Source organism: Mobula hypostoma, chromosome 27, assembly GCF_963921235.1.
Source record: "Mobula hypostoma chromosome 27, sMobHyp1.1, whole genome shotgun sequence".
NCBI lineage: Eukaryota > Metazoa > Chordata > Chondrichthyes > Myliobatiformes > Myliobatidae > Mobula > Mobula hypostoma.
This window is the reverse complement of record NC_086123.1, coordinates 35,045,939-35,073,137: the sequence shown is the minus strand read 5'-3', so window position 1 is coordinate 35,073,137 and position 27,199 is coordinate 35,045,939. Positions and strand designations below refer to the sequence as shown.

Below are 27,199 nucleotides of genomic sequence, written 5' to 3'. Positions count from 1 at the left end.
TTTCTTTGCTATTCAGAAATCTAATTGACTTCATCAGATTTTTCAAATCGGTACTTTTTAGCTAAAGGCCAACATAATGGAGAACACATCTCAAGTACTGATGTGGTTTGCTTGTTACAAAAATGTCTGCAAAATCCCTTCCACAGTTCTAAAGCTAGAAATCTTGAAATTAAGTAACTGAAATCCTTAGTCACAGTTGACCTTCAGGTTGTTAGGGAGAGTGAAGCAGTGATAGACATGAGCTACAGGGAGGTAGTCACCCCAAGGCCGCAGGAGACGGATAAATGGGTGACCGTCGGGAGAGGGAAGAGAGAATGTCAGATAGTGGAGAGCACCCCTGTGGCAATCCCCCTCAACAATAAGTACTCCATTTTGAGGGGTACGACCTCCCTGGAGGAAGCAACAGCGGCTGTGCCTCTGTCACTGAGTCTTGCTCTGTGGCTCAGAAGGATGGGGGACTGCAGAGGATGGCAGCAGTAATAAGGGAGTCTTATGGCCAGGGGGACAGATAGGTAATTCTGTGGACCTGAAAAGGAAACAGGATGGTAGTTTGCCTCCCAAGGGCCTGGGTCCGTGATGTTTTTGAATGCGTCCACGATATCCTGAAAAGGGAGGATGAGCAGCCAGAAGTCTTTGGTACATTTTGGTACCAATGACATGGGTAGAAAAAGGCCCTGGAAAAAAAGAATACGGGTAGTTAGGAAGGACACTGAGAAGCAGAACCTCAGGGCTAGTAATCTCAAGATTGCTGCCTGTGCCACACAACAGTGAGGGTAAGAATAGAATGAGGTGCCAAAGAATTGGAGCAGGGGATAGGGATTCAGATTTCTGGATAATTGGGACTTCTTCTGGGGCAGGCGTGACCTGAACAAAAGGGACGGGTTACACTTGAATCCAAGGGGAACCAATATTCTTGCAATAGAAGCAGACAAAATTCAAAAGGGAGAAGAATGCAGGACTGCAGGTGTTGTATTTAAATGCACGTAGCGTTTGGAATAAGGTGCATAAACTCGTGGCACAATTACAGTTTAGTCAGTATGACATTGTGGGCATCACTGAGTCGTGGCTGAAAGAAGGCCATAGTTGGGAGCCTAACATCAAAGGATATACTTTGTTTCGAGAGGACAGGCAGGAAGGCATAGGTAGTGGTGTGACTCTGTTGGTAAGAGATGGAATTACACCTTTTAGAAAAAGGTGACATCGAGTCAGAGAACGTTGAATCTTTGTGGGTGGAGTTAAGAAACTGCAAGGGTTAAAAAAAAACATTATGGGAATCACATTGGCCTCCAAATAGTAGCCAAGATGTGGGGTTGAGAGTGCAAAGGGAGCTGAAAAATGCATGTAATAAGGGTAATGACACAATTGTAACAGGGACTTCAATTTGCAAGGGGATTGGGAAAATCAGGTTGGTGTTGGATTGCAAGAGAGGGAGTTTGTTGAATGCTTACAAGATTTTTTTTAGAGCAGTTTGTGCTTGAGCCTACTTGGGGAAAGGCTATCTTAGATTGAGTGTTGTGTAATAACCCAGATCTTTTTAGGGAGCTTAATGTAAAAGAACCATTAGGATGCAGTGATCATAATACGATTCAATTCGCGCTGCAATTTGAGAGGGAGAAGTATAACTCACATGTATCAGTATTGCAATGGAATAAAGGGAATTACAGAGACATGAGAGAGGAGCTTGCCCAGGTGGATTGGAGGAGGATACTGGCAGGGATGATGGCAGAACAGAGATGGCTGAAGTTTCTGGGAATAGTTCACAAGATTCAGGATAGATGTGTCCCACAGAAGGAGTAGTTCTCAAATGGCAGGGCTGGGCAACCGTGGCTGACAAGGGAAGTTAAGGACTGCACAAAAGCCAAGGAAAGGGCATATAGAGTAGCAAAGGTGAGTGGGAAGTTGGATAATTGTTGGATTTTAAAAGCTTCCCAAAAGGCAACTAATAAAGCTATAAGAAGGGAAAAGATGAAATATGAAGGCAAACTAGCCAATAATATACAGCAGGACACTAGAAGTTTTTTCAGTTGTACAGAGTAAAGGGGAGATGAGAGTTGATATTGGACCAATGGAAAATGATGCTGGTGAGGTAGTAATAGGGGACAAAGAAATGCAGATGAATTTAATGGGTACATATGTCTTCACTGCGGAAGACACTGGCAGTGTGCCAGAGGTCCGTGAGTCAGTGAGCAGGAATGAGTGCCATTGCTATTACAAAGGAAAAAGTGCTAGGCACACTCAAAGGTCTTAAAGTAAATAAGTCGCCTGGACCAGATGGTCTACATTCCAGAGTCCTGAAGGAGGTTGCTGAAGAGATAACTGATGCACTGGTCATGATCTTTCAAGAGTCACATGATTCTGGCATGGTCCTGGAGGGCAGGAAGATTGCAGATGTCACTCCACTCTAAGAAGAGAGGAAGGCAAAAGAAAGGAAATTATAGACCTGTTAGCCTAACCTCAGTGGCCGGGAAAGTGTTGGAGTTTATTATGAAGGATGAGGTTTTGGGGTACTTGGAGACTAATGATAAAATGAGTCAAAGTCATCATGGTTTCTATAAAGGGAAATCTTGCCTGACAAATCAGTTAGAGTTCTTCAAGGAAGTAACAAGCAGGGTGGACAAAGGATAGGCATTGGATGTCATTTACTTGGATTTTCAGAAGGCACTTAATAAGGTGCCACACATGAGGTAGCTCAACAAGATAAAGTCCTATAGTGTTATAGGAAAGATACTGGCATGGATTGAGGAATGGCTGACAGGCAGGAGGCAGTGAGTGAGAATAAAGGGGGCCTTTCCTGGTTGGCTGTCAGTGACTAGTGGTGTTCCTCAGGGGTCAGTATTGGGACTGCTACTTTTCACATTGTTTGTCAATGATTTGGATAATGGAATTCATGGCTTTGTGGCAAAGTTTGCAAATGTTACAAAGATAGGTGGAGGGGTAGGTAGTGCTGAGGAAGCAATGTTATTGCAGCAGGACTTAAGACAAATTGGGAAAAATGGGCGAAAGATGGCAGATGGAATACAGTGTCGGGAAATGTATGAGAGTGCATTTTGGTACAAGGAACAATAGTGCAGACTATCATCTAAATGGGGGGGAAGTTCAAACATCAGAGGTGCAGAGGGACTTGGAAATCCTCATGCAAGGCTCCCAGAAGGTTAATTTACAGGTTGAGTCTGTGATAAAGAAGGCAAATGCAATGTTGGCATTTATTTCAGGGGGAATGGAATGTAAACGAAGAGAAATGATGGTGAGGCTTTATAAGACACTAATCAGGCCGCACTTAGAGTACTGTCAACTGTTTTTGGGCCCCATATCTCAGAAAGGATGTGTTGACATTGGGGAGAGTTCAGAGGAGGTTCACAAGGATGATTCTGGGAATGAAGGGGCTAACATAGGAGCGTTTGATGCTTTGGGCCTGTACTCACTGGAATTTAGAAGAAGGTGGTGCCAACTCATTGATGCCTACTGAATGTTGAAAGGACTAAATAGAGTGGATGTGGAGAGGATGCTTCCTCTGGTGAGCTATCCAGAACTAGAGGGCACAGCCTCAAATTTGAGGGGCAGGGCATCAAAGGGTATTGTGAGAAGGCAGGCGTATGGGTTTGAGTGGGATCCGGGATTAGCCATGATGGAATGGCGGAACAGACTCGATTGGCCTAATTCTGCTCCTATGTCTTATGGTCTGATAACATTTAGTGGAAGTCGATGCCTACCCAAGAGGTAGTGCACACTGATTAAATGTGCAGAAGGTATGAATTCTGCTGCTACAAATGTTGCAGATGTCTTGTTTTTAGTGGTTACCTCTGCCAGGAATAGAACAAAGATTATGATATGTACATTTTATGATATTCACTTAGGCACAGGTTTCCTGGTACCGACTGTCAATTAATATTGCTAATTTGCTAAATAAGGCCTCTATATGATCAATAACCTTCAAAAATGCAGTGTTTCCTGATGTAATTAGTAAAGTCTGACATTCCTCTGCAGGACTCTTGGTAATCCGACAGTTAATTTAGTCCTAGCTCTAGTTGTCCAGGGCACAAAAAAAAATCTAGCCAGGTTTGGCTCATTAATAGAACATGTAAATATATCATAGGAGCTAGGGTTTTACCTGTCTGTACCATCGCTCCCCTCCTCTCCCCACCCCACCCCCCCAGTCCATTAGCCCAAAGACTAAGCTGCATCGCTGCAGAAAGACAATGGAGCATTGCAGGAGCCATATATCTTTTTTTTGTCTGTATTGTATTTTATGTTGCCCGTTTATCATGGGTAGTTAGTCACATGGGTTGAGGCGTGGTAGAAGTGAAGACTTTAGTTGTGTATTCATGCTTTGTCTTTAGTTCAGTTTTAGCCCGGTTGAGTTAGAGGCAGCTGGGAATAATATCTTTTTGTTGATCGTTTAAATACATTAATGAAAGCTTGGTTTAAGTACATTTAAATATGCTAAGACTGTTTATTTCATTATATCACTAGTTTTATTTTCATTAGTTTTTATCAGTACAAGTTTGTTCTGTTAGTTGCTTAATAAAGGGTCAAATGTATCCTTCCACTTTGGAATTTCGTTATTGGATGGATAGCGTGTCATACAGGATCACCCCATGTGCATAGTCTCTAAGCGGTTTTAGTATGCTTTTGAGTGACCGCTGAGTTGTTTAATTTTAACTAGTTAACTTCACTAGTATCCTTATTGAAACTGAGGAACCCTCGAGCCTTCCGATGGCTTCAAGTTCTCTGCTTCTCTATCCTTGTACGTCCATGTTGACCTCTGAATTACTTTGCAATGATATATGCTTCTCTGTGGATCGTCCCCTTGTCGTGGTGGAGAAGCTTGTGTGGTTCTGTGATCCCGAGAGCAATGCCGTCTGGAGCTATGCTCCTGGTAGGGTCACCCATGGCGGTAAGGTCGAGGGTGAGGTCCCTGACAAAGAACAATCCAACCAAGACCTCAGCGGTGGAACAGGCGGACAAAGTTACTTCAAACTCAATGGCTGTGAAGCAGATGAAGGCTGCAACAAATCCATCAGCTCCAGTCGTTGTGGTTTCCGTGCCATTGGAATCAGTTGGTTGATTTGTGAAGTATCGTGTGCTTCTTGGAGTGCAACATCAAGTACACGTTAAACAAACACACGCACAGGTGTCTTCGCTCTGTGGGCCACTTCTTCAGAACAAAGACCATCATCCTCGACCTCGAGGGATAGCCACCACGACAACGACTTCGCTCAGTGGTGAACGTGATGGATTTTTACAAGTGGGAGATGTAAACTAATGATAATAAGGGAAGAATAAATGCAAGTTTCTGGTACATTTATCCAAAATAACAACAAGATTTGGTAACCCAAAACTGATATAGATGTTGAATCGACAACTTTATTTTACAGAGTCAGAGAGAAGTACAACACAGAATCAGGCCCTTTGGCCCATCGATTCCATGGCAAAACCATTAAAACTGCCCACTCCCATTGTCCAGCTCCGGGACCATGACCCTCCATGTCCCTACTATCCATGTACCTTCTCTTAAAGGTGGAAATCGAACTCGCACGCACCACTTGTGCTGCCAACTCATTCCACACTCTCACGACCTTCTGAGTGAAGATGTTTTGCCTCATGGTGCCCTTAAACTTTTCACCCTTCACCCTTAACCCATGACCTCTGGTTGTAGTTCCACCCAACCTCGGTGAAAAAAGCCTGTTTGTATTTACCCTATCTGAACCTCTCATAATTTTGTATACCTCTATCAAATCTCCTCTCAATCTTCTGCATTCTAGGGAATAAATTCGGAACCTATTCAATCTTTGCTTGTAACTCAGGTCCGCCAGATCTGGCAAGATTGTTGTAAATTTTCTCTACACTCTTTCAACCTTGCTTACATCTTTCCTGGTGATAGGTGACCAAAACTGCACACAATACTGCAAATTAGGCATCTCAATGTCTTCCATCCCATCTCCTGTACTCATTACATTGATTTATAAAGGCCAATATGCCAAAAGCTTTCTTTACAGCCCTATCTACCTGTGACGCCACTTTCAATGAATTGTATACCTGTATTCCCAGATTCCTTTGTTCTACCACATTTTTCAGTGCCCTATCATTTGCTGTATAAGACCTACCCTGATTGGTCCTAGCAAAGCCCAAAATCTCACATTTGTCTGCATTAAATTCCATCTGCCATTTTTCCCATTGATGCAGATCCCTCTGCAAGCCATGATAGCCTTCCTCATTGTCCACTATACCCCCAGTCTTGGTGTCATCCACAAATTTGCTGATCCAATTAACCACATTATCATCTAGATCATTGATTATAGATGTCAAACAACAAAGGATCCAGCACCAATCCCTGCGACACACCACTATTCACAGGCTTCCAGTTAGAGAGAGACAACCCTCTACTACCACTCTCTAGCTTGTCCTACGAAGCTAATAACTAATCCAATTTACTACCTCACCCTGAATGCCGAGCAACTGAACCTTGACCAATCTCCCATGCGGGACCTTGTCAAATGCCTTACTAAAGTCCATGTAGGCAACATCCACTGTCTTGTCTTCATCCACTTTCCTGCTAACTTCCTCAACAAAATATCGTAAGATTGGTTAGACGTGACCTACCATACCCGAAGCCATGCTAACTATCCTTAATCGGTGCATGTCTATCCAAATATTTATATATCTGGTCCCTTAGAATACCTTACTATAAATTTTCCACAATTGATGTCGGACTCACCAGCCTGTAATTTCCTGGTTTATGTTTAGAACCTTTTTTAAACAGCAGAACAAAATTGGCTGTTCTCTAGTCCTCTGGTGCTCTCCTGTCTTTAAGGATGTTTCAAATGTCTCTGCTGGGTCCCGGCAATTTCTGCACTTGCCTCCCATACAGTCTGAGGGAACACTTTGTTGGGCCCTGGGGATTCATCCTCCCTGGTTTTGCCTCAGGGTAGCAAACACCACCTCTGTAATCTGTACCAGGTCCACGAAGTTGATGTCAATTTGCCTCACATCTATAGACTCTAAATCCATCTCCCGAATAAATACAGATGCAAAGGATGCATTTAAGATATCCCCCATGTGTTTTGGCTCCACACATGGTTTACCATTCTGGTCTTCCAGAGGACCAATTTTGTCCCTTTGAATCCTTTTGCTTTACCTTGTCTGCTAGGGCAACTGCATGCCTTCTTTTAGCCTTCCTGATTTCTTCCTTCGTGTTCTCTTGTATTTCTTGTACTCCATAGGCACCTTTTTTGTTCCTACGTGCGCTACACCTCCATTTTTTCCTCTATACTTGTCATCTTTACCTTTTATTCTGACAGGCACATACAAGCTTTGTACTCTCAAAATTTTGTTTTTTGAAGGCTTCCCACTTTCCAAGTCCCTCTCTCAGGAAAAAAACCTGTCCCAATCCACACTTGCCAGATCATTCCTGATGCCATCAAAATTGGCCTTTCTCCAATTTAGAATCTCAACCTGCGGACCAGGCCTATCTTTTTGCATATTTACTTTGAAATTAATGGCATTGTGGTCATTGGATGCAAAGTGTGCTCTCTGGACAAACTTGTGTCACCTGCCCTGTCTCCTTCTCTCACAGCAGATCCAGTATCTCACACTCTCTCATTAGAACTTCTATGTACTGATGAAGGACACTTTCCTGAACACCTTTGACAAACTCTATCCCATATATTATACTTTAACTATATTGTAAATCTCATTTTGAGTGTCTTCATAAACAAGCTATCTGCCTCCATTGTTGACATCCAATGCATTAAAAATAATCTTTTGAAGTTTTGAAGTATATTTTGTAAGGAAAATTATGTAAACAAGCCACTAGAAACCATGAATGGTCATTTTGGGAAACATGATGAAGACTTTTTTCATAATTATTTTACTTTTGACAATTCCTTAGTTCTGAAACTCTTAATTTTATCCCCTTTATCCTCTTTGTTACATTAACTTTAGTTCAGTGTGTAATGGGGAAGTGTTTGTGGAAACAATTTATACTTTTAACAGGATAAGGATAGGATTAAAATGAAGTGTAGAGCTTGGCTAGGAGGCTGACCAGGATCATTTCAATTTTTCATAACCATAATTTTTTAAAGCATTTTCAGCAGTAGATTAATTGATGTTTACATAAATGTTGGGGGCCAGACATAAGCAGTTTTCATTTTGTTTTACTAAATGTATATCCATTTTTCAGAACTGTAACTAAAGAAATTGAAAAATAAAAGCAGCAGTGATAAATTTAACTCACCAATTCTGACAGTAATCTCTCATTACATAGCCTCGGTTATCTGTGTGATTTAAGATGGGAATTACCACAAGAAGTTTCAATGATTGTACTGTTTCAGTTCTATTCTTCTGTGACACCTTCCTAATAAAGTCACTACCTCAAATGTTTCTAATCAACAGGTAAAGTAAAACTTTTAATACTTTTCTCCTGTATCTTCTAAGGGCTTTTAAATCATAGACATGAAATTATTCAGGAAAATGTTGTTTACTTTGACAAATGCTTCCAGGTCTCCTCTTGTACAGTATCATTCCTGAGTTAGCATCAGGGTGATAAAGTTTCTCATCTTTCTTTGACCACTCCGTTAATAGATACTTCAGCACCATACTGTTACATCGTTGTAAGGTTTGCTGCCGATAAAGTAGCCACACATGATTTTCTTTACCTTCAACCCCATTTACATCAATAGGTGTGCCATAGTGGGTCACCAGCAGTACAAAGTTAAATGTTTTTTCTTTTTTCTAATTTCTGTATTTTATTTTATTGCAGGTGAGGCAGTCAGATCCACACATTCGCCACGGTATCCTAGTCCAGCTGAACTTGATGCTTATGCCCAGAAGGTGGCTAACAATCCACTAACAATCAAGATCTTTCCTACAAATATCAGGGTTCCTCAGCATAAGCACCTTAATAGGACTGTAAATGGCTATGACACTACGGGGCAACGCTACAGTCCATATCCAGTACACTCTGGAGGATATCAAGGTCTTTTAGCTATTGTGAAGGTACATAGCAAAAGTGTGGTGAAAAGTACAGATGGCAAGAGGACGCGAATGTCCCCAGCACAAGTTGGAAATGGCAACATTGGAGCCTACCCAGTGCCAAGCACTTTAGCGCAGAGTCAATCCTGTACTGGGCAATTAAGTTACCACAGTAGCCAGAAACCTTTGGAGGGACCTGTTCCACCTAATGTGACTGTTGCCACATCTGTGATTCCATTAGGAGGGCGAAGCCTGGCACTGCAGCAGTCAAATCTCCCCTCCATTCAAAGTATTATCTACCAGATCAACCAGCAGTGCCAGGCTCAGGCATCACAACAGGTTTCAGCTGCTGTTTGTCAGGGTGCTATCATTACCAATCCAAGCCCAGCCACGGCCAGCCGCAGCACTGTCAATGGTTTTACCAGTATGGTCAATGGCAGCGTGGTGTATGCTGGAACAGTTGTACCTGAATGTCGTGGAGGTGCAGAGTTGGCAACTGCTTCAAGTATAACCTCCACAACGGGACCTAAAGCTGGGACCTACCCGGACGGAATGGATTACTTACTCTGGCAACAGAAACAACAGATCCGTATGTATTCGGGCAATGGTGGGGGGGGAGTAATCAGTAAATCGCCGGAGGTTTGTGGTGTCCCAAGACCCTACACCTTGGCACCTACTGTTGAAAAAATTCCTTCATCTCCTTTGAACTGTGTGGGTATGCACTGTAATTTTTCTACAGGACAATATCTAGCCGCCCCATGGAACAGTGTGTTGGTGACACCAGACAGCGACTGTTATAACCCACAGGACCTCACGAATGGGCACCGTGACCTTGTCGTTCAGCCTTCGGATGGACTGGCCAGTGTCTCCAGTAGAACGCTGTGTAATACCTCTATTCTCAGTAGTAGTCTGCAGTCACTGGAGTATCTGATTAATGATATTCACCCACCCTGCATTAAAGAGCAAATGTTGGGTAAAGGATACGAAACAGTTTCAGTACCTCGATTGTTGGACCACCAAAATGCTCACATTCGACTACCGGTTTACAGATAGAAACAGAACTGTTCTTCAGAAAGCTAGTACAATGGTGTTAAATCTTTTAGAGAGGTACACAGAAATCTTCAGCCTCAATACTGTAGTTAAAGGCAAATGAAGTGGCGTGTTTAAAATGGCCCAGGTATTAACACGATGCTGGAATGAGTCTGGGTTGACAAAAGCATGGAATCTGCTGGTATTAATAATGTAAGATGGCAATATAAGAAAAAAAATACAATAAAATGGGGACTAGGATTTGACATTGGACAACAGAAGGCAAGGAGCTATTGGAAATGTGCAGAAAGCTTCGCCAAATGTGCTGGTGGGTCTGCATGCAGAAAAAGTTTAAATTAAAATCCTGCGCTCAATTCTGTGAACATGTGGTCCCGAGATCCTCCTCGCCATTGCTGCTTGTCACTGTCATTGTCATCTTCATCTTTGCCATGATTACTACTGCCTAAATCAGAGTGGAGAGTCGTTATTGCACTGTGTTGGAATTAAAAGTGGGGACAGTCTAAAATATTATAAAAGAAAGTATCTTGGAAAACTTGAACTTAATTCTTGTTTGATTTTTTTAAAATTTTGTGTTGGCTGCTAATAAATGTTTCTTTCCTTCTTAAATTTAGGGAAAAGTTGAAGTTCGTATGAGGGAATTGTTAGTTTTGACAGATTTTCTTACTGAAATACATGCCCACAATTGTGCTGAAGTAGCAAAGCGAGCTGTGAGAAGATGCAAGGGTTGATGCCATTGATAAACACACTCAAAGGAATACTGTACCTGGTATTGCTGTTCTTTCCATAGGATTAGAAAACCCATTAGGTGTTACAATAAGTTGTAACAGCACATTCCTACAGAAGCTGACTTGTCTATATACTGACTCTTTTTTAACCTTATAATTGAAATAAATGCCTGTTCAGCAACATGGAACACTCAGAGATTGTGGTGAATAGCAAACACTAATATCTGATAACAGTTCGAAAGTAATAGTGGGTCATGGAAGAATGGCTAGCATAGGGGGCAACCAGGCCTAGTTATTTTTCATTGTAGTCACAATTATAATACTACTGCATTCCACAAGGTAGTATACCATCTTTCTTCATACAGTTTCTCCTCACATTTGCTGCTTCTGGACTTTGCCAGCATTTTTCTTGAATTAGCCAATAATCCCTGAATGAGCAAGCTTCACAGAGATCCACAAGGCCATTGACATTTTTTTTAACGTATACTCTTCTTCCTTACTTATTTTCTCGAAGAATTAACTGACCACTGCTCAGCTGCTAACTTAAAAACAGAAAGGGAAATAGTAAGATTATGTTTTGCATTTGAACTACCAGTCTTTTGGTTTTAATATCAAATGTTCATTAATAAAAGTTATTTCTAGACAGACAGCATTCGGTTTTATAAATGAACTGCACTTTCACAATAGGTTTCTGTTTAACCAATATGTATTTGATTAGATTAATCAACTTTATTTCCTTCCAGCAGTTAAAATACTTAATAAGCTGTATCCTAGTCAAAACTGATTCAATGTATTGACATGAATATGTATATTTTCTGCATCTCTCTTGTAGAAACCTTTAGCTCATGCATAATTTTTTTTCAACTGCATTGTTTAATGCCTGTGAAAATTTCTTTGACCACAAAGGTTCAGTTTTAATTTACTGTTTGTTACAAAAATGAAATTCCTCTAATTTATCATAGCCCCACACCCCCAACCCACCCCGAACTCCAGCTACTACGTTCAAAGATGTACCTACTTTTTTGTCAGCTGTTACACTGTACCCCTTTAATCTTGAAAATAGCAAACGGCTTCACGTTTTTCCTCAAATTTGTTGGTGTCTCATAATTAGCCATTGGGAAAGATGAATCGGAGTGAGATAGTTGTAAGTTTATCCTTTCTTTAATCTCTTTGCCATCACCTCATTATATAGCTCCAAGCCCTGGCAAATTTGACGCTAGGTTCCACGGTTCAGTTGTAATATTTTGGGGTTCTGTTTAAAGAGAGGTAGAACTGAAAAGGGGTATAATCAGCACCTACAAAGCAGTTTAATATTTCTAAAAAGCATGTTTGCAGTGAGAATATTGTCCTTTCCTACTACATGAGTTGGTGTACCTGCTGTGTATTTCTATTTTTTTAAATTTTATTTAGTGATACAGCACAGAGTCGGCCCTCCCGATCCTCCAAACCATGCTGCTCATCAACCCCCAACAAACCCAATTAACCCTAATGTAATCACGGGACAATTTACAGTGAATAATTAACCTACCCAGTACATCTTTGGACTGTGGGAGGAAACTGGAGCACCCGGGGGAAAACCCTTGCATTCCATTAGGGAGGACATTTGATAAACAGCTAAAATATCTGTTTCGTAATTCACATCATGCATATGATTTGTTTGTCATTTATACTGATAGAGATTGGTCTTAAAAACTTTAGCGTGATGTGATTAATTTAGTCCTTGGTTTCCTGCTATTCTGTAATTTTGTGCATTGTCAAAAACATTCTTGTGCCTATTAATCTTTCCTTTTTAAAATTTTGGAGTTTTGTTTAAGAAATGTTGGTAAATCTCATAATAACCTAGGCTTGAGCTAGTGCTCTACATTAACGTCTTTCTGTAAACCAATGCAATCCACCCAACATTACAATGTTGAACTTGCAGTCAGCTCCTCAAATGCAGAGTGCTTATTCGAATTCATTTCAAAGTTCAAAGGTAAATTTATTATCAAACTACATATAAGTTACCGTACACTACCTTGAGATTCGATTTCTTGCAGGTATTTTTGTGTAGAATGATTGGACAATTCAGTAAAGAGCTCCTACAGACCATATTGCCAATGCATTCAGGAAGTTAGCAGTTTTGGAAATTCTGCTTTAAAAGCCAACTGCCATAGTTTTTTTAGATACTGCTTATTTTTATCTTGTAACTGCTTTAAATATCTCTATTGCCTCATTTACTTTTATTCTCTCTGCACACAATTGTCTTGTAACAGAAGGGGAGAAAATTAGAAACTGCAAAATATATTTATCTCAAATTGCACAATGGGAGTAATTGTTTAAAAAAAATGTGACACTAAAGATACTAATGTTTACTCAGCCTGAGTAAAACTGAAGTGTGAAGAGCATAAAAGCATATTTTGGCATTGAACCATTTGTTTTTCTACTTGATTGTTAATAGTATTCAGATACATTTGACATTTACACGAGTCAATATAAACAATGGTTGGGTTCGTCTAAGGAGTGAAAATTAAGAACTATTCGAATAGATTGATAAGATGTAGTAACAAAAGCAGTGTGAAAGTGTTTTTGTTATATTGTATGGCTCTAGGAAAGGACGGATGACTGGGTTCATTTCTCATTGCGAAGAGACTATAGATGAAATAGTCAATTATACACAGTCATTTCACCTATGGTTGTACGTCTGGTTTCAGCAAAATTATGAGGTGAAAGTCTTGTCACTCAGTTAACTATAAGGGCCCTATATAAAATCAATTTGGAACATCATCTAATTTCTTTTTGTCCCTGACTTACAGTTCAGAATAATCTGCATTAAATTGTTTAAACACAGAACATTACAGCACAGGGTCGGGCCCTTCTATCTATGATATCTATGCCAACTAATTCCATTTCCCTGCACAAAGTCTATTCCTGAGGACATCTGAGTGCCTCTTAAATGTTACATTCATTTCTGATTCCACCATCTGTCCTTCCAACAAGTTCCACTCTAAAACAAAACTTCACCATAAAATCTCCCTTAAACTTTCTCCCTCTTACCTTAACACTATGCCCTCTAATATTTGACATTTCCACTCCAGGGAAAACGATTCTGACTAATTACCCTATCTATTAGGTTTAGGAGAACAAGAATGAAAAGTATTCTACTAAACCATGAGTTTGGAATAATAGGTAAATTGTCTGTATCTCTCTGAGCTGGGAGATAATGATGCTGATGACGAGTATGAATGTTGAAGAACATTCCCTTTTAATGATTACAACTTCAACTCAATAGAACAAATATGCAAGTTGAGCACTAAAAATGTTTTTGCATCTTCCAAAGATCTAATACTGGAGTAAATTTCTAAGATAGTGTGTCTGGAATTTACAAGATAAATGTTTAATTTAGTTAGAGATCATACAAGTTGCAAGACATCTTTTTTCCTCAGTTATTATTGACTTGACCAAAAGTTTCATAGTAAATGTGTACGGTTTTGTCGTGCGGTTTATTTATTAGTCATATTGCATTTCTCAACATTTTAATTTTTAATTTCCTGAGTTCCAAAACAATAAAATATATAGATATTTTCTTACAAGAAATGTGGCCTGATAGCATTAGATGCCCTGGAAATGGAACAGGTGAAATGTTTTCTTAATTGTCAGTTACTTGAGATCAATTGTACATTTGTACAAGTCTGTTTGTTTTTTCAGAACGAGTACAGGGTTAGTAGACAGAAGTCCTCTCTGAAAGATGGTAATCTGAAATGTAAGCACAATAAGTATTTAATAGCAAAGTATAAAGTATTATAAACTCCTTATTTACAGAAGTATTTGGACTGATGTGTTTTCAGAAACACTCATTCGTTCCCATTTTCCACATGCTGCTGTAACGTTAGGATCTTGCTTTCCATAGAGTATTTACATTGCTGAGGGAAAGAACTGCCACAGACTTCATTTATAAACTGAATACCCTATGGCACCAGAATGAGAAATTCTTCATTAGTGTTACCTCTAGAATTAGATTATTATTTTCACCATTCCACAAAGGGACGTTGGAATTGGAATCTGGACCGTTTATAATTTCTCGAATGCTTTGATAATGGTCTTCACCCAGTTAAAGGACGGGGACGAAGAACAAAACCTTTGAATATTACTCCATGACATTTATAATCTCTGCAATTCTGCTCCGCGCCCTGTGGTTATGCCATTTCTATAATGCAGATAAAAGAGCCTGAGTGATATTGATAGAGATTTCTAATATTTCCATAATCACGCAAGTGATGGATGTCGGGCTGTTTTAACTATATTGATTATAATTTACATAAATTACAAATATATTAAAACAATCATGACTTCTAATGGATATATTGTGGCACAATCAATTCCACATAAAAACATTGTTTTTAATTATCCTACACAAGAACCTCTCTGATATCCTTAAATGCTTTCCTTGCCTATTACTTTGTAGGTTACTGATGTATGTAGCACATTGCCTCTGTTATGACACTGGAATTGAGCAACACTTATAAAACAAAACCAGCCTGTAATGATGATGAACTTTAAGACTACACACCTGATCTAATTTTACACCAGATCTGGAAACACAATTCCCATTTTCAACAGGATTGTCAGCAACTAACTCTTCCCTGAAATTGTGTTCAGGTAGTGCTCCAAACTATCTGAACTGCAAGCTTAGAAAAATTTCCTGATTATTTTTTTTTCAAAGCTCAATTTAGATAAAACTCCACTATGTAGCTGCCAATTATCTCCTGCTCAGCACATTGGATTGAGTGTACAGATGGAAACCCCAGTTATCCAAATAGAAAATTAAGTAAAAGTGTTTCTTTGTGGTGGGTTGAGACTGTTACTGAAGAGAGACGCGGCAAATGATTTTCTACAGAGAAAAAGACTATATACAACTTCATCTGATAATCACTGTCAAATTTTGCTGATACAAACAGAATTCTAATGTGACAGGTGACTTTATCCACTTTGGAGCAAGCATATCCTTGGACAAACAATAAGCTCTGTACATAAGAGTAATGGTATTAAATTCAAAATAGGATTCGGTGAAGAGCCACATAGTCATTCTGCTTTTCACCCTCAGCTGTTAAGTCAGTGCAAGTCATCTGGCAAGTCATTAGAGCTTCAACAACTAAAAACCCTGCCTTCCAAAACAAACATTTTTTTTTCCCCTTAGATATTAAGAATAGGCAAGGGAATACCATCTAAAGGATGGAATTTGTGTGAAGTGCACCTCATTTAAAGCCTCTCTGAAAAAGGGTTTGTAGACTGGAGAAGTGGCAAAGAAAGAAGTACCCGCATTTAATTTTTAGTTATTGAACTATTATTCATGTAATAGACTTCAACTCAAGTTTAATTATCATTCAAACCATACATTCTGTAGATACAGGTGAATGAGACGGCGTTCCTCTGGGGCTCAGTGCAAAACATCCAAAATAGCAGGCAATCATTCAAAAATAGCAAGTAACATCAAAAACCTGAGAAAAAGGGTTATCCTTACCAAGGCCAAATCACTGAAGTTGGTTTGCTTGCCTGCTTTGAATTTAACTTGCTCTAGAAAAGGAACATACTCTGTTCATATAGTTTCATCAAAATTTCCAGTGGCATCATTGTTAGAATTTATCCTTCCTAATTAGCAGGAGAAGGTGAGGAAGAGTTTGTCACAACCAACTTGCAAGACTAAAGTATAAAAGAAGCATTCCCTGTACTTCAGGGCAAAATGTATCACTTGGGAGCACTGTCCACATGCAACAAGAATATTGGATAGTAGATCTGAAAGATTGTGCAAAAGACACATATTTTAGTCTTTCTAGTGGGAAGTCATCAAAACTAAATAACATTTTTTTAAAAATTCTTTACTGAGTTCTTGTAGTAAAATGGGCCTGTTTTCTGGCATCTACGAAATACTTTGTTGGTGGTTGTTAAGGAATCTTTACAGAGGGATAAATGGTAAGGAAAAATTACAATTCAGGACATCCATATCTTATTGCCACTTTTAACATTAATGTGGACAGTTACATGGAGTGAAATTTAAAACTAAAAATGGATCTAATTAATTCCCTTTGGAATCTAATTAACATTGCAGATAGACAGAAGTATTGAAGTAGATGCTATTTATTATGTTTATTTTGCAGCATTAAGTTGTTAGTGTAATGGGCATGAATTATTTCACTGCCCTCTTGCTCCCGAGGGAAAGGCTCTGACAGACATCCCTATTATGTTCTTAGCACTGGTTTAATACCAAATTCATTGCTGCCTAAATGAAATGTGGTAAATCCTTTTCCACTGCAAGTCAAAATTCAAAACAGGCAGACAAACCAACTTAAGTGAGTAGAACGGCCTTAGTAAAGTGAACACTATTTCTTGGGTTTTTGATTTAATAGGAAATTTGTTGTGTGTCAAGTGCAAATTAAGCAGTACTTTGCTCTTTCTGAGTAATCGATTTTAAGTTATTTTCAATCATTTCATCTAATTAATTTACAAAATAGAAGTCATCGTGCGTGGATTATTTCTTGAAACTAAAGTATTATGTAACAAAAAGAAAGTTGGATGCCCTTTTACCTTTGCAGGTACCTCCATATCTGCTGAAATCATCCTTCTATTTTGAATAGTTATTCCCAACTGTTATTTAATAGCTTTAACAAAGATTGCTTTGAAGTATTATTACATTCTGGGAAGTTTAAATGACAGAAAAATCAAATTGCTCTAGCACAGGAGTTCCCAGACTGGGGTCCACTAACCCCTTGCTGAATGGTATTGGTCCACGGCATAATAAAGATTGGGAAGCCCTTCTTTAACAAAGTGACTGCTTGCATAAATTGATGGCAACATACTGACTTGTTTTGGAAAATATTTGAATCCATTTGAGCCCAAGCATCATGTCACAGTCCCTCAAGCTACTTTGCATATTGGGAGCAGGAATTTGAAGTGATGGTCAGCAGCATTTTTGCTGTTCAGTAAGATGTTTTGCTCCAGGCTGTTTCAAATAGGACTTCAGTTAAAAGATGGGAAGTATTGCTAATAGCTGATGAAATCCAGCCCAACAACTTACTTTTACAGCACATCTCCTGACCTTACAGGATCCTTCTGGTGATAACATTTGCTACCAGGCCATTTAAGGAGTCCCATTGCACAGCTGATCAAAAGGAAGTTTAAGCTACATCTTACAAGCAAAGTGGTTTAGGAAGAAAATTACAGATCTTAAAGCCTAAAGTGATTGTGGAGTCATACTAATTGGGTAAAGAAACCATTGAATTTGATTTCCAATTAAGACTGCATTTGTAATGATTTCTGAACTAATTAGGCTCTGCTTTCTGGGGCTAATCTACTTCAGCTGGGACAAGAGCCAGAAAAATGTCTTTTAAAGTTGACGGCAACAAGGACTTAGTGAACTGATAAATTGTTATTCTTGCCCTGTACTTCAAAATCTAGGTGGATGTAATATTACTGAAAGAAGGATAAAGTCCAATTCTGATACTTACTCTGGGATGAAGAGCCTGCAATATGACACACGAATAACGTTAGTACAAGAAAAAGTAAGATATTGAAGGTATCGGGGTAAATGACCCAAGTGCTCAAACTTAGTAACGAAGTACTTGAGTAACTAGTGGCTGCAAGAATCTCTGATTTATTGAAGCAAGAAATTTTCATGCTGGTTTTGACTATCTAGTTAACTTATTAAATGTTTTGTTGACTTAATCTTTTTATCTGACATTTCAGCATGGGTACAGAGAGTTTAAAAGGGCTGCACAATCTCACTACAAACTTTCAATGATCAAGCATGGCAAAAACTAACTGTATGAGGATTATGTCAAATTCAATTCTTTCCGTTTACATCAGTTGAGCTATGCTTTGTGTGAAAGAAGGTATTTCGATTACATTCAGTTGAAACCTAAATAATTGTAGCACCAAATGTAATTTCCTCTGTGGAAATTATGTACATATTTAATAATGTAATATGTTATACCTATATACAATATATGTATAATATATTACTACTTGCAAAAAAAAAATTGTCATCACCCAGTGTGAATATTCTTGGCCATCAATCACACAGTACTTGCTGCCAAGCTATTGGTACTGCAATGTATCACTATACATAAAGAAAGACCCAAGAACAAAAGAAATTGTGTGTCACATTTACACTAAACATTTTCTGTATTTAAGATGTTCTAAGGTAATCATTTTCTGCCTTGTAGTCATCCCCAGACATTCGTCATCTAATGTAGTGGTAAGTGCTTCTGAAGCTGTCTTAAAACTTTTTTTGAAGAAATAGCAATTGTATTAATTTTTTTAAGTACAGTGCAATAAGATTTTTAAATACAAAAGTATGAAGCATTGATATAACCCAGCAAAATAAATAATACATTAGAAATTCCATTTTCTATTTTAGTGTCATCAAATAGGCTTCAGGGAAAGGGGCTAAACCTTCATATTTGTGAATAGTTACCTCACATTGTGATATTCGTGAGTTAAAATTCCAATGATCTGCTTAGTTTGTTTTGATTCTGGTCCAGCGTAATCTTTAGATAGTTTTTTAAGATGTACTTTTCCATTCTGTGGCAGATTATTTTCCATTCCAGCTTTTAATTTTTGCTTTTTGAAAATTCTAAACTGAAGTAAAGGTTGATTCTGAAAAATTTGGGCCCAGCCATCTAATCAATTGAGACAAGCTTAGGAAATGAAAAGTAGCTTTCAGGTCAATTTGCTGTGACAAATTTGAGCAAGTTTTTGGTTAAATTTTCTGATCCACACCAATAATAAAGTTGTATGCATCATTAAGTAATAGAAACTTCTTTATTTCTTGGAGAGTTATTGAGTGCTACTGTCTGACCTTGGGGATGATAGAGAAACACATTCCGTCTAGCCCTAGTTTTATATGTGAAACAAACAGAGAGAGAAAGAAGTTCGCGATTACCATCTAAGGTGCACCTTGCTTTTAAAAGCCTGCAGTATTTCCATATTTGTGTTTTAAATATTTTGTAAATGTTTCCTCAGGAAAATAAGGTGTAATATTGTGTATGTATGAATGAAGAAAGCTGGTTTATTTGAAGAAATGTAACTAAATGCTGTAACTTCTCTGGCCTTGGAACTAACTACTCTGAATGTGCCTATGATTCCCTCATCCTACACATATGCTTTCTGTCGCTCCTAGATTAAACAGGGTACAGCCCTGTGTTGCTATTCAGACAACCCTGTCGAATTTTGTGTTTATTTTTTGTCGATCTCAGGACTGAAACTTCTTTATTTTATGTAGATGTTTTATTTATTCTGTTTCTTTATTTTATTATTGGTTAACATGAAATGAATAAAGCAAATAACATCAGATAATGTCTCTTGACTTTCTTCTGTAATATATTCAAGAATATTACTTGGTCATGATTAAGTCAAGTATTTGGTGGTGGGGGCTGTTATGGGACTTGTTTTAATGACTGTAAACAATGAAAACTATTTTAATCAAATCAATTTGACTTGATATACAGATTTTTTTGGTTATCTGAAAATAAATCTGTAAAGTGATGTTTAGATTTAAGCACTTAAAAGTATTTATTATCAGTCGCAAATTCCATAACCACACTTGCATTTCTCTCTTTCAATGTACATGTGATTAAAAAATCTTGAACCTTGTCACTTCGCAAGCAGAAGTGGGCACAGAAATTTCCTGTGTAAATTGAAAGGTGGGGATAGTCTGACAGTGCTACAAGTCTCAGTTTGGCTTTCAAGATATGGCTCTTAGTTCAGCTTTCAAACATTGGGAATGTGCTAATTAAGCCTGAGGTCCTTTTTCATAAATCTTCGGGAGGTGTGAAAATTCTATCCTGTGGTCACTAATGCTGGAAAAGTTACATACAATGCCATTTCATTCTCAAAGGACTGGTGCTTTTCAAAAGCATTGGACACTTACACATCTGGTTTCTGAACAGACACTTAAACTATAATATGGAAAGCAGAGTTGTTTGTGGGGGGATAAATCCAAAACTAAGTGCTGAGTGTATCAATAGAGAGGCCCTTTCAGCAATTTAAATGCCAGTTCTGCAGGTGCTAGAAATCCAGACTAACACACACAGAATGCTGGAAGAATGCAGTAGCTCAGGCAGCATCGAAGGAAATGAATAAACAGATACCCTTCATCAATAATAAAAGTACTATTTTTAATATTTAAAACTATTAGGCCAATCAGTTCCCATTTGATAAGTGTGCAATTTTGAATTTACGGTATGTTGTATTAATTCAGTAATTAAAGACAGTTCTAAGTCAACAAGTTAATGATACCATTTCCCAAAATGACTTTGAGAAAGTAAAGAGCAGCGGGCACTAGATGCGAGAATACTGGAGGGCATGCTTTTAAGGTGAGAAAGAGTATGTTTAAAGGACATGTGAGAACCAAGATTTTTTTTAACAGACTGGTGGGTGTGTGGAATGCACTGCCTGGGACAGTGGTAGAGGCAGATGCATTGGGGAGTCTTAAGAGATGCATGTGAATGTGAAGAAATGGAAGGATGTGGGCATCGTGGATTAGTTTAGCTGGTCATTTGATAGCAAGTTTAATTGGTCCAACACAACATTGTGGGCCGAAGGGCCTGCCTCTGTGCTGTACTCTTCTATTTTCTACCAGGCAGCAACTTCTGGCTCATGCAGATTTTCATGTGTAGGAGAACTGCACTCAGAAACCGATTTCTTTTTTGGCAATCTGAGCACTCACTGCCAGCAAGACCAGCATTTGTCAGTACCCAGTTGTCCTTAAGAGGCAGGCACAAGAGGTTCTGTAGATGCCACCCGAAATGTTGGAGAAACTCAGCAAGTCAGGCAGTAATGGAAGTTTCAGTGGTTCCATTTAATATCAGAGAATGTATACAGTATACAACCTGAAATTCTTACTCTCCTCAGACATCCACGAAAACTTGAGGAAAAACCCCAAAGAATGACAGGAAAAATGGTAGAACCCCAAAGCTCCTCCACCCCACCCCCCCACAAGCAAACCATCAACCCTCCCCCTCCCCCACTTATTCCAGCAAAAACCATCAGCCTCCCCATCACCCATCGTGCAAGCAACAGCGAAGCCCCTAAAGAGACCATGATCTGCAGTCCATCAAAAACCATTGTTCACCCTGTGAGGCGGTCTCACTAACAGGGGAGGGAGGGAGAGAGAGAGAAGTGTCACTCCAGCCATAGGGGAATAATCCATCGATGTTTTGGGCCAAGATCCTTCATCAGGACTCGAAAGATGTTGATGAGCTCTCCATGGTCCATTAAACCTCTGTAGTCCCCAATATTTAAATAGATATACAGCATGTTAACAGGTCCTTTTGACCCAACTCGCTGCCCAATTACACCCGTGTGACCAATTAACCTACTAACCTGTACCTTTTTGGAATAAGGGAGGAAACTGAAGCACGCGGGGGGGGTAAAGAACAAAATCTTCACAGACGACAGCACAGTTGAATCCAAGTCGTTGCTATTAATAGCATTGCAATAACCCCTGACAGGTGTGACTTCCTGGATTTAGAACTAATGGCAATTATGAGGCACAGATATATTTCCAAGTGAGGATGATGTGTGACTTCAAGGGGCCATACACGTTTTGGTGTTCCCGTGCACATGAGGCCTTTGTTCTTAGTAGTTGAGCTCAGAGCTTTGCAAGGTGTTGTGGCGAAGAACACCAGTGGTAAAGGTAAAGTGTCTTTGGAATGGTGAATGGAGTAGTGGTGGCCTTGTATACCATTGGATGGCCATTGGAGCACCATACATCCAGGCAGGTTGAGGATACTCCACCATGTTCCTGACTTGTTCCATGTAAATGTTATAAATGTTAGTAATTATCAACAGAGGCATACAGTGTACGCTGCAGTGTTTGTTCTTTTGATTGTTTGTAAATGAACAATTACTGCAGGTAATGGACTGCCTTCATACAAGGCTTTCAACCAGAATTTTATTTTTGCTGTAACCTTCAGGATGATTGTTGATGCCCTCAAATACTTCATAGTTCTTAACTTGAAGTAGAAAAATCATTTCACTTCCACTCCTGGGCATTTCTGGGATTTCCAGGCCTGATTGCTTGGGACAGCAGTGAGAAAAACAGTTTAGAATTGTCTTACTGCTTATTATATACAAGTGACAAAAGTCACTGTTTTTGAATACAAACACACTCAACTGACACTTTAAAAACTGTTCACTCTAAGCATAGTGCACGTGACTGACACTAGTTAGAAACTGTTCGGCAACAGTTTCCTGTCCCAATTAAGCAGCATAGTGTCCCAAATAAAGGAAAGCAATGCCGACTATTTTGTCAATTAGTTTTTGTTCTTTAAAAGTTGTCCCAAAGTGGTGGCCCTGATTAGTTGGAATCCACTGTAAATAGCTGTTCCAGTAAGTTTCTGGTCAATTGTCCCAGGATGTTAACAGAGTGCAGTTTGGGGAGGAGGGAAGAGGGAGGGTGAAGAACTCAACAAAGTGATGCCATTAATAAGGTGAAGTATAGATGTTAAACATGAAGAGTCTAGGCACTGTTTCAAAAAACGTTTTGCCAATCAACTTTCCAGCTCTTGGCTCCATCCCTCCCCCTCCTGTCTTCTCCTATCATTTTGGATCTCCCCCTCCCCCTCCCACTTTCAAATCTCTTACTATCTCTTCTTTCAGTTAGTCCTGACGAAGGGTCTCGGCCCAAAATATGGACTGTGCTTCTTCCTATGGATGCTGTCAGGCCTGCTGCATTCCACCAGCATTGTGTGTGTGTTGCTTGAATTTACAGCATCTGCAGATTTCCTTGTTTTTGCGTTTCAAAAACAAATCTGTTTAGTATTAAGATGAGATTATTTTTCACTCAGAATTCTTAATATTGCAAGACGGTGGAGGCTTTGTTAAAAGTTCAAAGTAAATTTATTATCAAACTATGTCACCATATAATACCCTGCAATTTATTCTCTTGATTTTGGTGGTTGTATTCATTCAAAACTCTGCTCAACCTGTTTCCGGACAGTGAAAGATCGAATGCCATATGGAGAGTGCTGGATAATGGTGCTAAGGTACAAGGTTGGTCATGTCCTTCATGTCTGATGTTCAATGGGCCAATTGACTTTTTCCTACTTTGTGTGCTTTTGTGTCATATTCACTGACCATTACATTTTATAGGAAGAATGTTACTTATCACTTATCAGTCCATACATAAACCATGTTCCATGCAGTTGACAAGTTTCAAATGAAATTGAATATTGCAATATGAACAAACATCCCCAATTCTGACCCTGATTAGTAAGGAAGATTATCAATGAAGAACCTGAAACTGGTTGGGTTTAGAAACATGCCCTGATGATCTGCAGTATTGTCCTGGGACTGGGATGATGCTTTCCAACAAACATAGTTATCTTCCTTTCTGCAAGAAATGGCTCCAACATAACGTAAATATTTTACTGGTACACTTGCATCACATATCACTTGCAATGTGTCATACCACCTTATATTTACTTCTGCTCCGACAAAAGAAATACTTTAATTATCTCCACTGATTTAATTTTTGTGAAGTTTTCAAAAGTAAACTCTGCTAAATCCTGTCATGAAGTTGAGGACAATCACTCTAGCCTCATCCTTGGAATTCAGTTCTCTGGCCAATGATTAGTATGATGAGGTCTGGTTGCTCAGTACTGGGTACACCCAGATCCTGCATTGGTGAGGAAGTTATTGGTGAAATAAGAGCTGCTTGATAGTACTCTCAATGACACTTTGCTTATGATCTCACTTAAATAACACAATTAAATCATACTCATGGCAGTGTATTTAAAGATACCTGTCCAATGGCATTTGCTATTGGAAAATGTTTCCTTAGTAGCCTTAGTAATGTTGGGAGGTTGAGACACAATTTGGAAGATTTATCTGGGGATTTGTTGGCTTCAGCCTTTCCGGTCCTTCCTAACTAATTCTAGACCCAATCATTTGTGATAATTTGCCCAATTTATTCACTGTTTCACCTTGTATTTATTGCTTACCACACCCTTAAGGGTTCAGTGAAGAGTCTCTGGCCAAAGAGTGATGACTCTGTTTCTCTTAGCCCAGAATTTATTTTGTTTTTATCCATAAAGGCCTCTGGGCAAGGGAGTGCTGGTGTCTGATGGCTCCAGTGACCTATATATATCTGAAATGTGTGTGTGTAGTTTCCCCAATTACTCCCGTGGCCTCCCACATCCCAAAGATTTACTAGTTGGAAGGTTAATTAGTTACTGTAACTTATCCCTAGTGTAGGTGGTTGAAGTAGAGGAGCCAGGCATGTGAGAGATAATGGGTTGCAAATAAATTGAAGGGAAAAGGGGTTGACAGCATTGAACTCAATGGGTTAATTGGCCTGCTTTCTCGGAAGGGAGTATGAACAGTCTCAATGGAGTTTAAAAATCCATTTCAATTGACTCTTATTCACACACTAGTTTTTTTTTCCTCATCTTGCCATATTGGCATCACAACTGCAATGAAGAAGGTTGGTAAACACAGTGAGAACCAGCTCAAGTACAGATCCATTTTTCCTCATTTTCTTCCTTTCCTTATGAATTCCTGAGATGAAGCTGCAACATTGGTACATCGGAGATCAAAAGACTGAAGAGCGCTCTTTATGGTGAATGCGGAAAGAATGTGTTCATCCAGGAGGGAATCGAGAATTTATAGACAACATTTTTTAGAACATGGAGTCACTCTTTTAAGAACAAAATGAATAATAATGACTTCTAACATAGTCATGAACCTTTGAAATTCACAACCGCGGAGATATGTGTACTTGATTGAGACTTTCAAAGATTTTTGGGAAGCTTTGTCATAGAACATAGAACAGAACAGGAATGATACCTCCAGTCTTGACGTAGTGAACAATATCTCCAACCCACGATGTTGTGAACAAGCCCCCCAATCCACGACGTAGTGAACAAGCCCTCCAGTCCACGACGTTGTGACAATCCCCCCAACCCATGACATAGTGAACAATCCCCCCAGTCCACGACGTGGAGAACAAGCCCCCCAACCCACGACGTTGTGACAATCCCCCCAACCCATGACATAGTGAACAAGCCCCCCAACCCACGACATAGTGAACAAGCCCCCCAACCCACGACGTGGAGAACAAGCCCCCCAGTCCACGACATAGTGAACAAGCCCCCCAACCCACAACGTGGAGAACAAGCCCCCCAACCCACGACATAGTGAACAAGCCCCCCAGTCCACGACGTGGAGAACAAGCCCCCCAACCCATGACGTTGTGACAATCCCCCCAACCCATGACATAGTGAACAAGCCCCCCAACCCACGACGTGGAGAACAAGCCCCCCAGTCCACAACATAGTGAACAAGCCCCCCAACCCATGACGTGGAGAACAAGCCCCCCAACCCACGACATAGTGAACAAGCCCCCCAGTCCACGACGTAGAGAACAAGCTCCCCAGTCCACGATGTAGAGAACAAGCTCCCCAACCCACAACGTTGGCAAAAGAATAAATCAAGGAAGGTAGTGCACCCGTGGCTGACAAGAGAAATTAGGGATAGTATCAATTGCAAAGAAGAAGCATACAAATTAACCAGAGAAAGTGGCTCACCTGAGGACTGGGAGAAATTCAGAGTTCAGCAGAGGAGGACAAAGGGCTTAATTAGGAAGGGGAAAAAAGATTATGATAGAAAACTAGCAGAGAACATAAAAACGGACTGTAAAAGCTTTTATAGATATGTAAAAAGGAAAAGACTGGTAAAGACAAATGTAGGTCCCCTGCAGACAGAAACAGGTGAATTGATTATGGGGAGCAAGGACATGGCAGACCAATTGAATAATTACTTTGGTTCTGTCTTCACTAAGGAGGACATAAATAATCTTCCAGAAATAGTAAGGGACAGAGGGTCCAGTCAGATGGAGGAACTGAGTGAAATACATGTTAGTAGGGAAGTGGTGTTAGGTAAATTGAAGGGATTGAAGGCAGATAAATCCCCAGGGCCAGATGGTCTGCATCCTAGAGTGCTTAAGGAAGTAGCCCAAGAAATAGTGGATGCATTAGTGATAATTTTTCAAAACTCGTTAGATTCTGGACTAGTTCCTGAGAATTGGAGAGTGGCTAATGTAACTCCACTTTTTAAAAAAGGAGGGAGAGAGAAACTGGGGAATTATAGACCGGTTAGCCTAACGTCGGTGGTGGGGAAACTGCTGGAGTCAGTTATCAAGGATGTGATAACAGCACATTTGGAAAGCGGTGAAATGATCGGACAAAGTCAGCATGGATTTGTGAAAGGAAAATCATGTCTGACGAATCTCATAGAATTTTTTGAGGATGTAACTAGTAGAGTGGATAGGGGAGAACCAGTGGATGTGGTATATTTGGATTTTCAAAAGGCTTTTGACAAGGTCCCACACAGGAGATTAGTGTGCAAACTTAAAGCACACGGTATTGGGGGTAAGGTATTGGTGTGGGTGGAGAATTGGTTAGCAGACAGGAAGCAAAGAG

General features: G+C 39.6%; 1 protein-coding gene across 1 annotated transcript in view; it reads left to right on the top strand.

The window, feature by feature from the left end:
• The window catches only part of fam222aa (family with sequence similarity 222 member Aa), a 222,325-nt gene extending 202,271 nt beyond the window's left edge, over nt 1–20,054 (top strand). Inside the window, exon 7 of the mRNA XM_063034602.1 lies at nt 8,759–20,054. Coding sequence (XP_062890672.1) covers nt 8,759–10,023 — 1,265 coding nt within the window. The 3' untranslated portion in view covers nt 10,024–20,054. The remainder of the gene's footprint in view (nt 1–8,758) is intronic.
• Nucleotides 20,055–27,199: the final 7,145 nt, after the last annotated feature.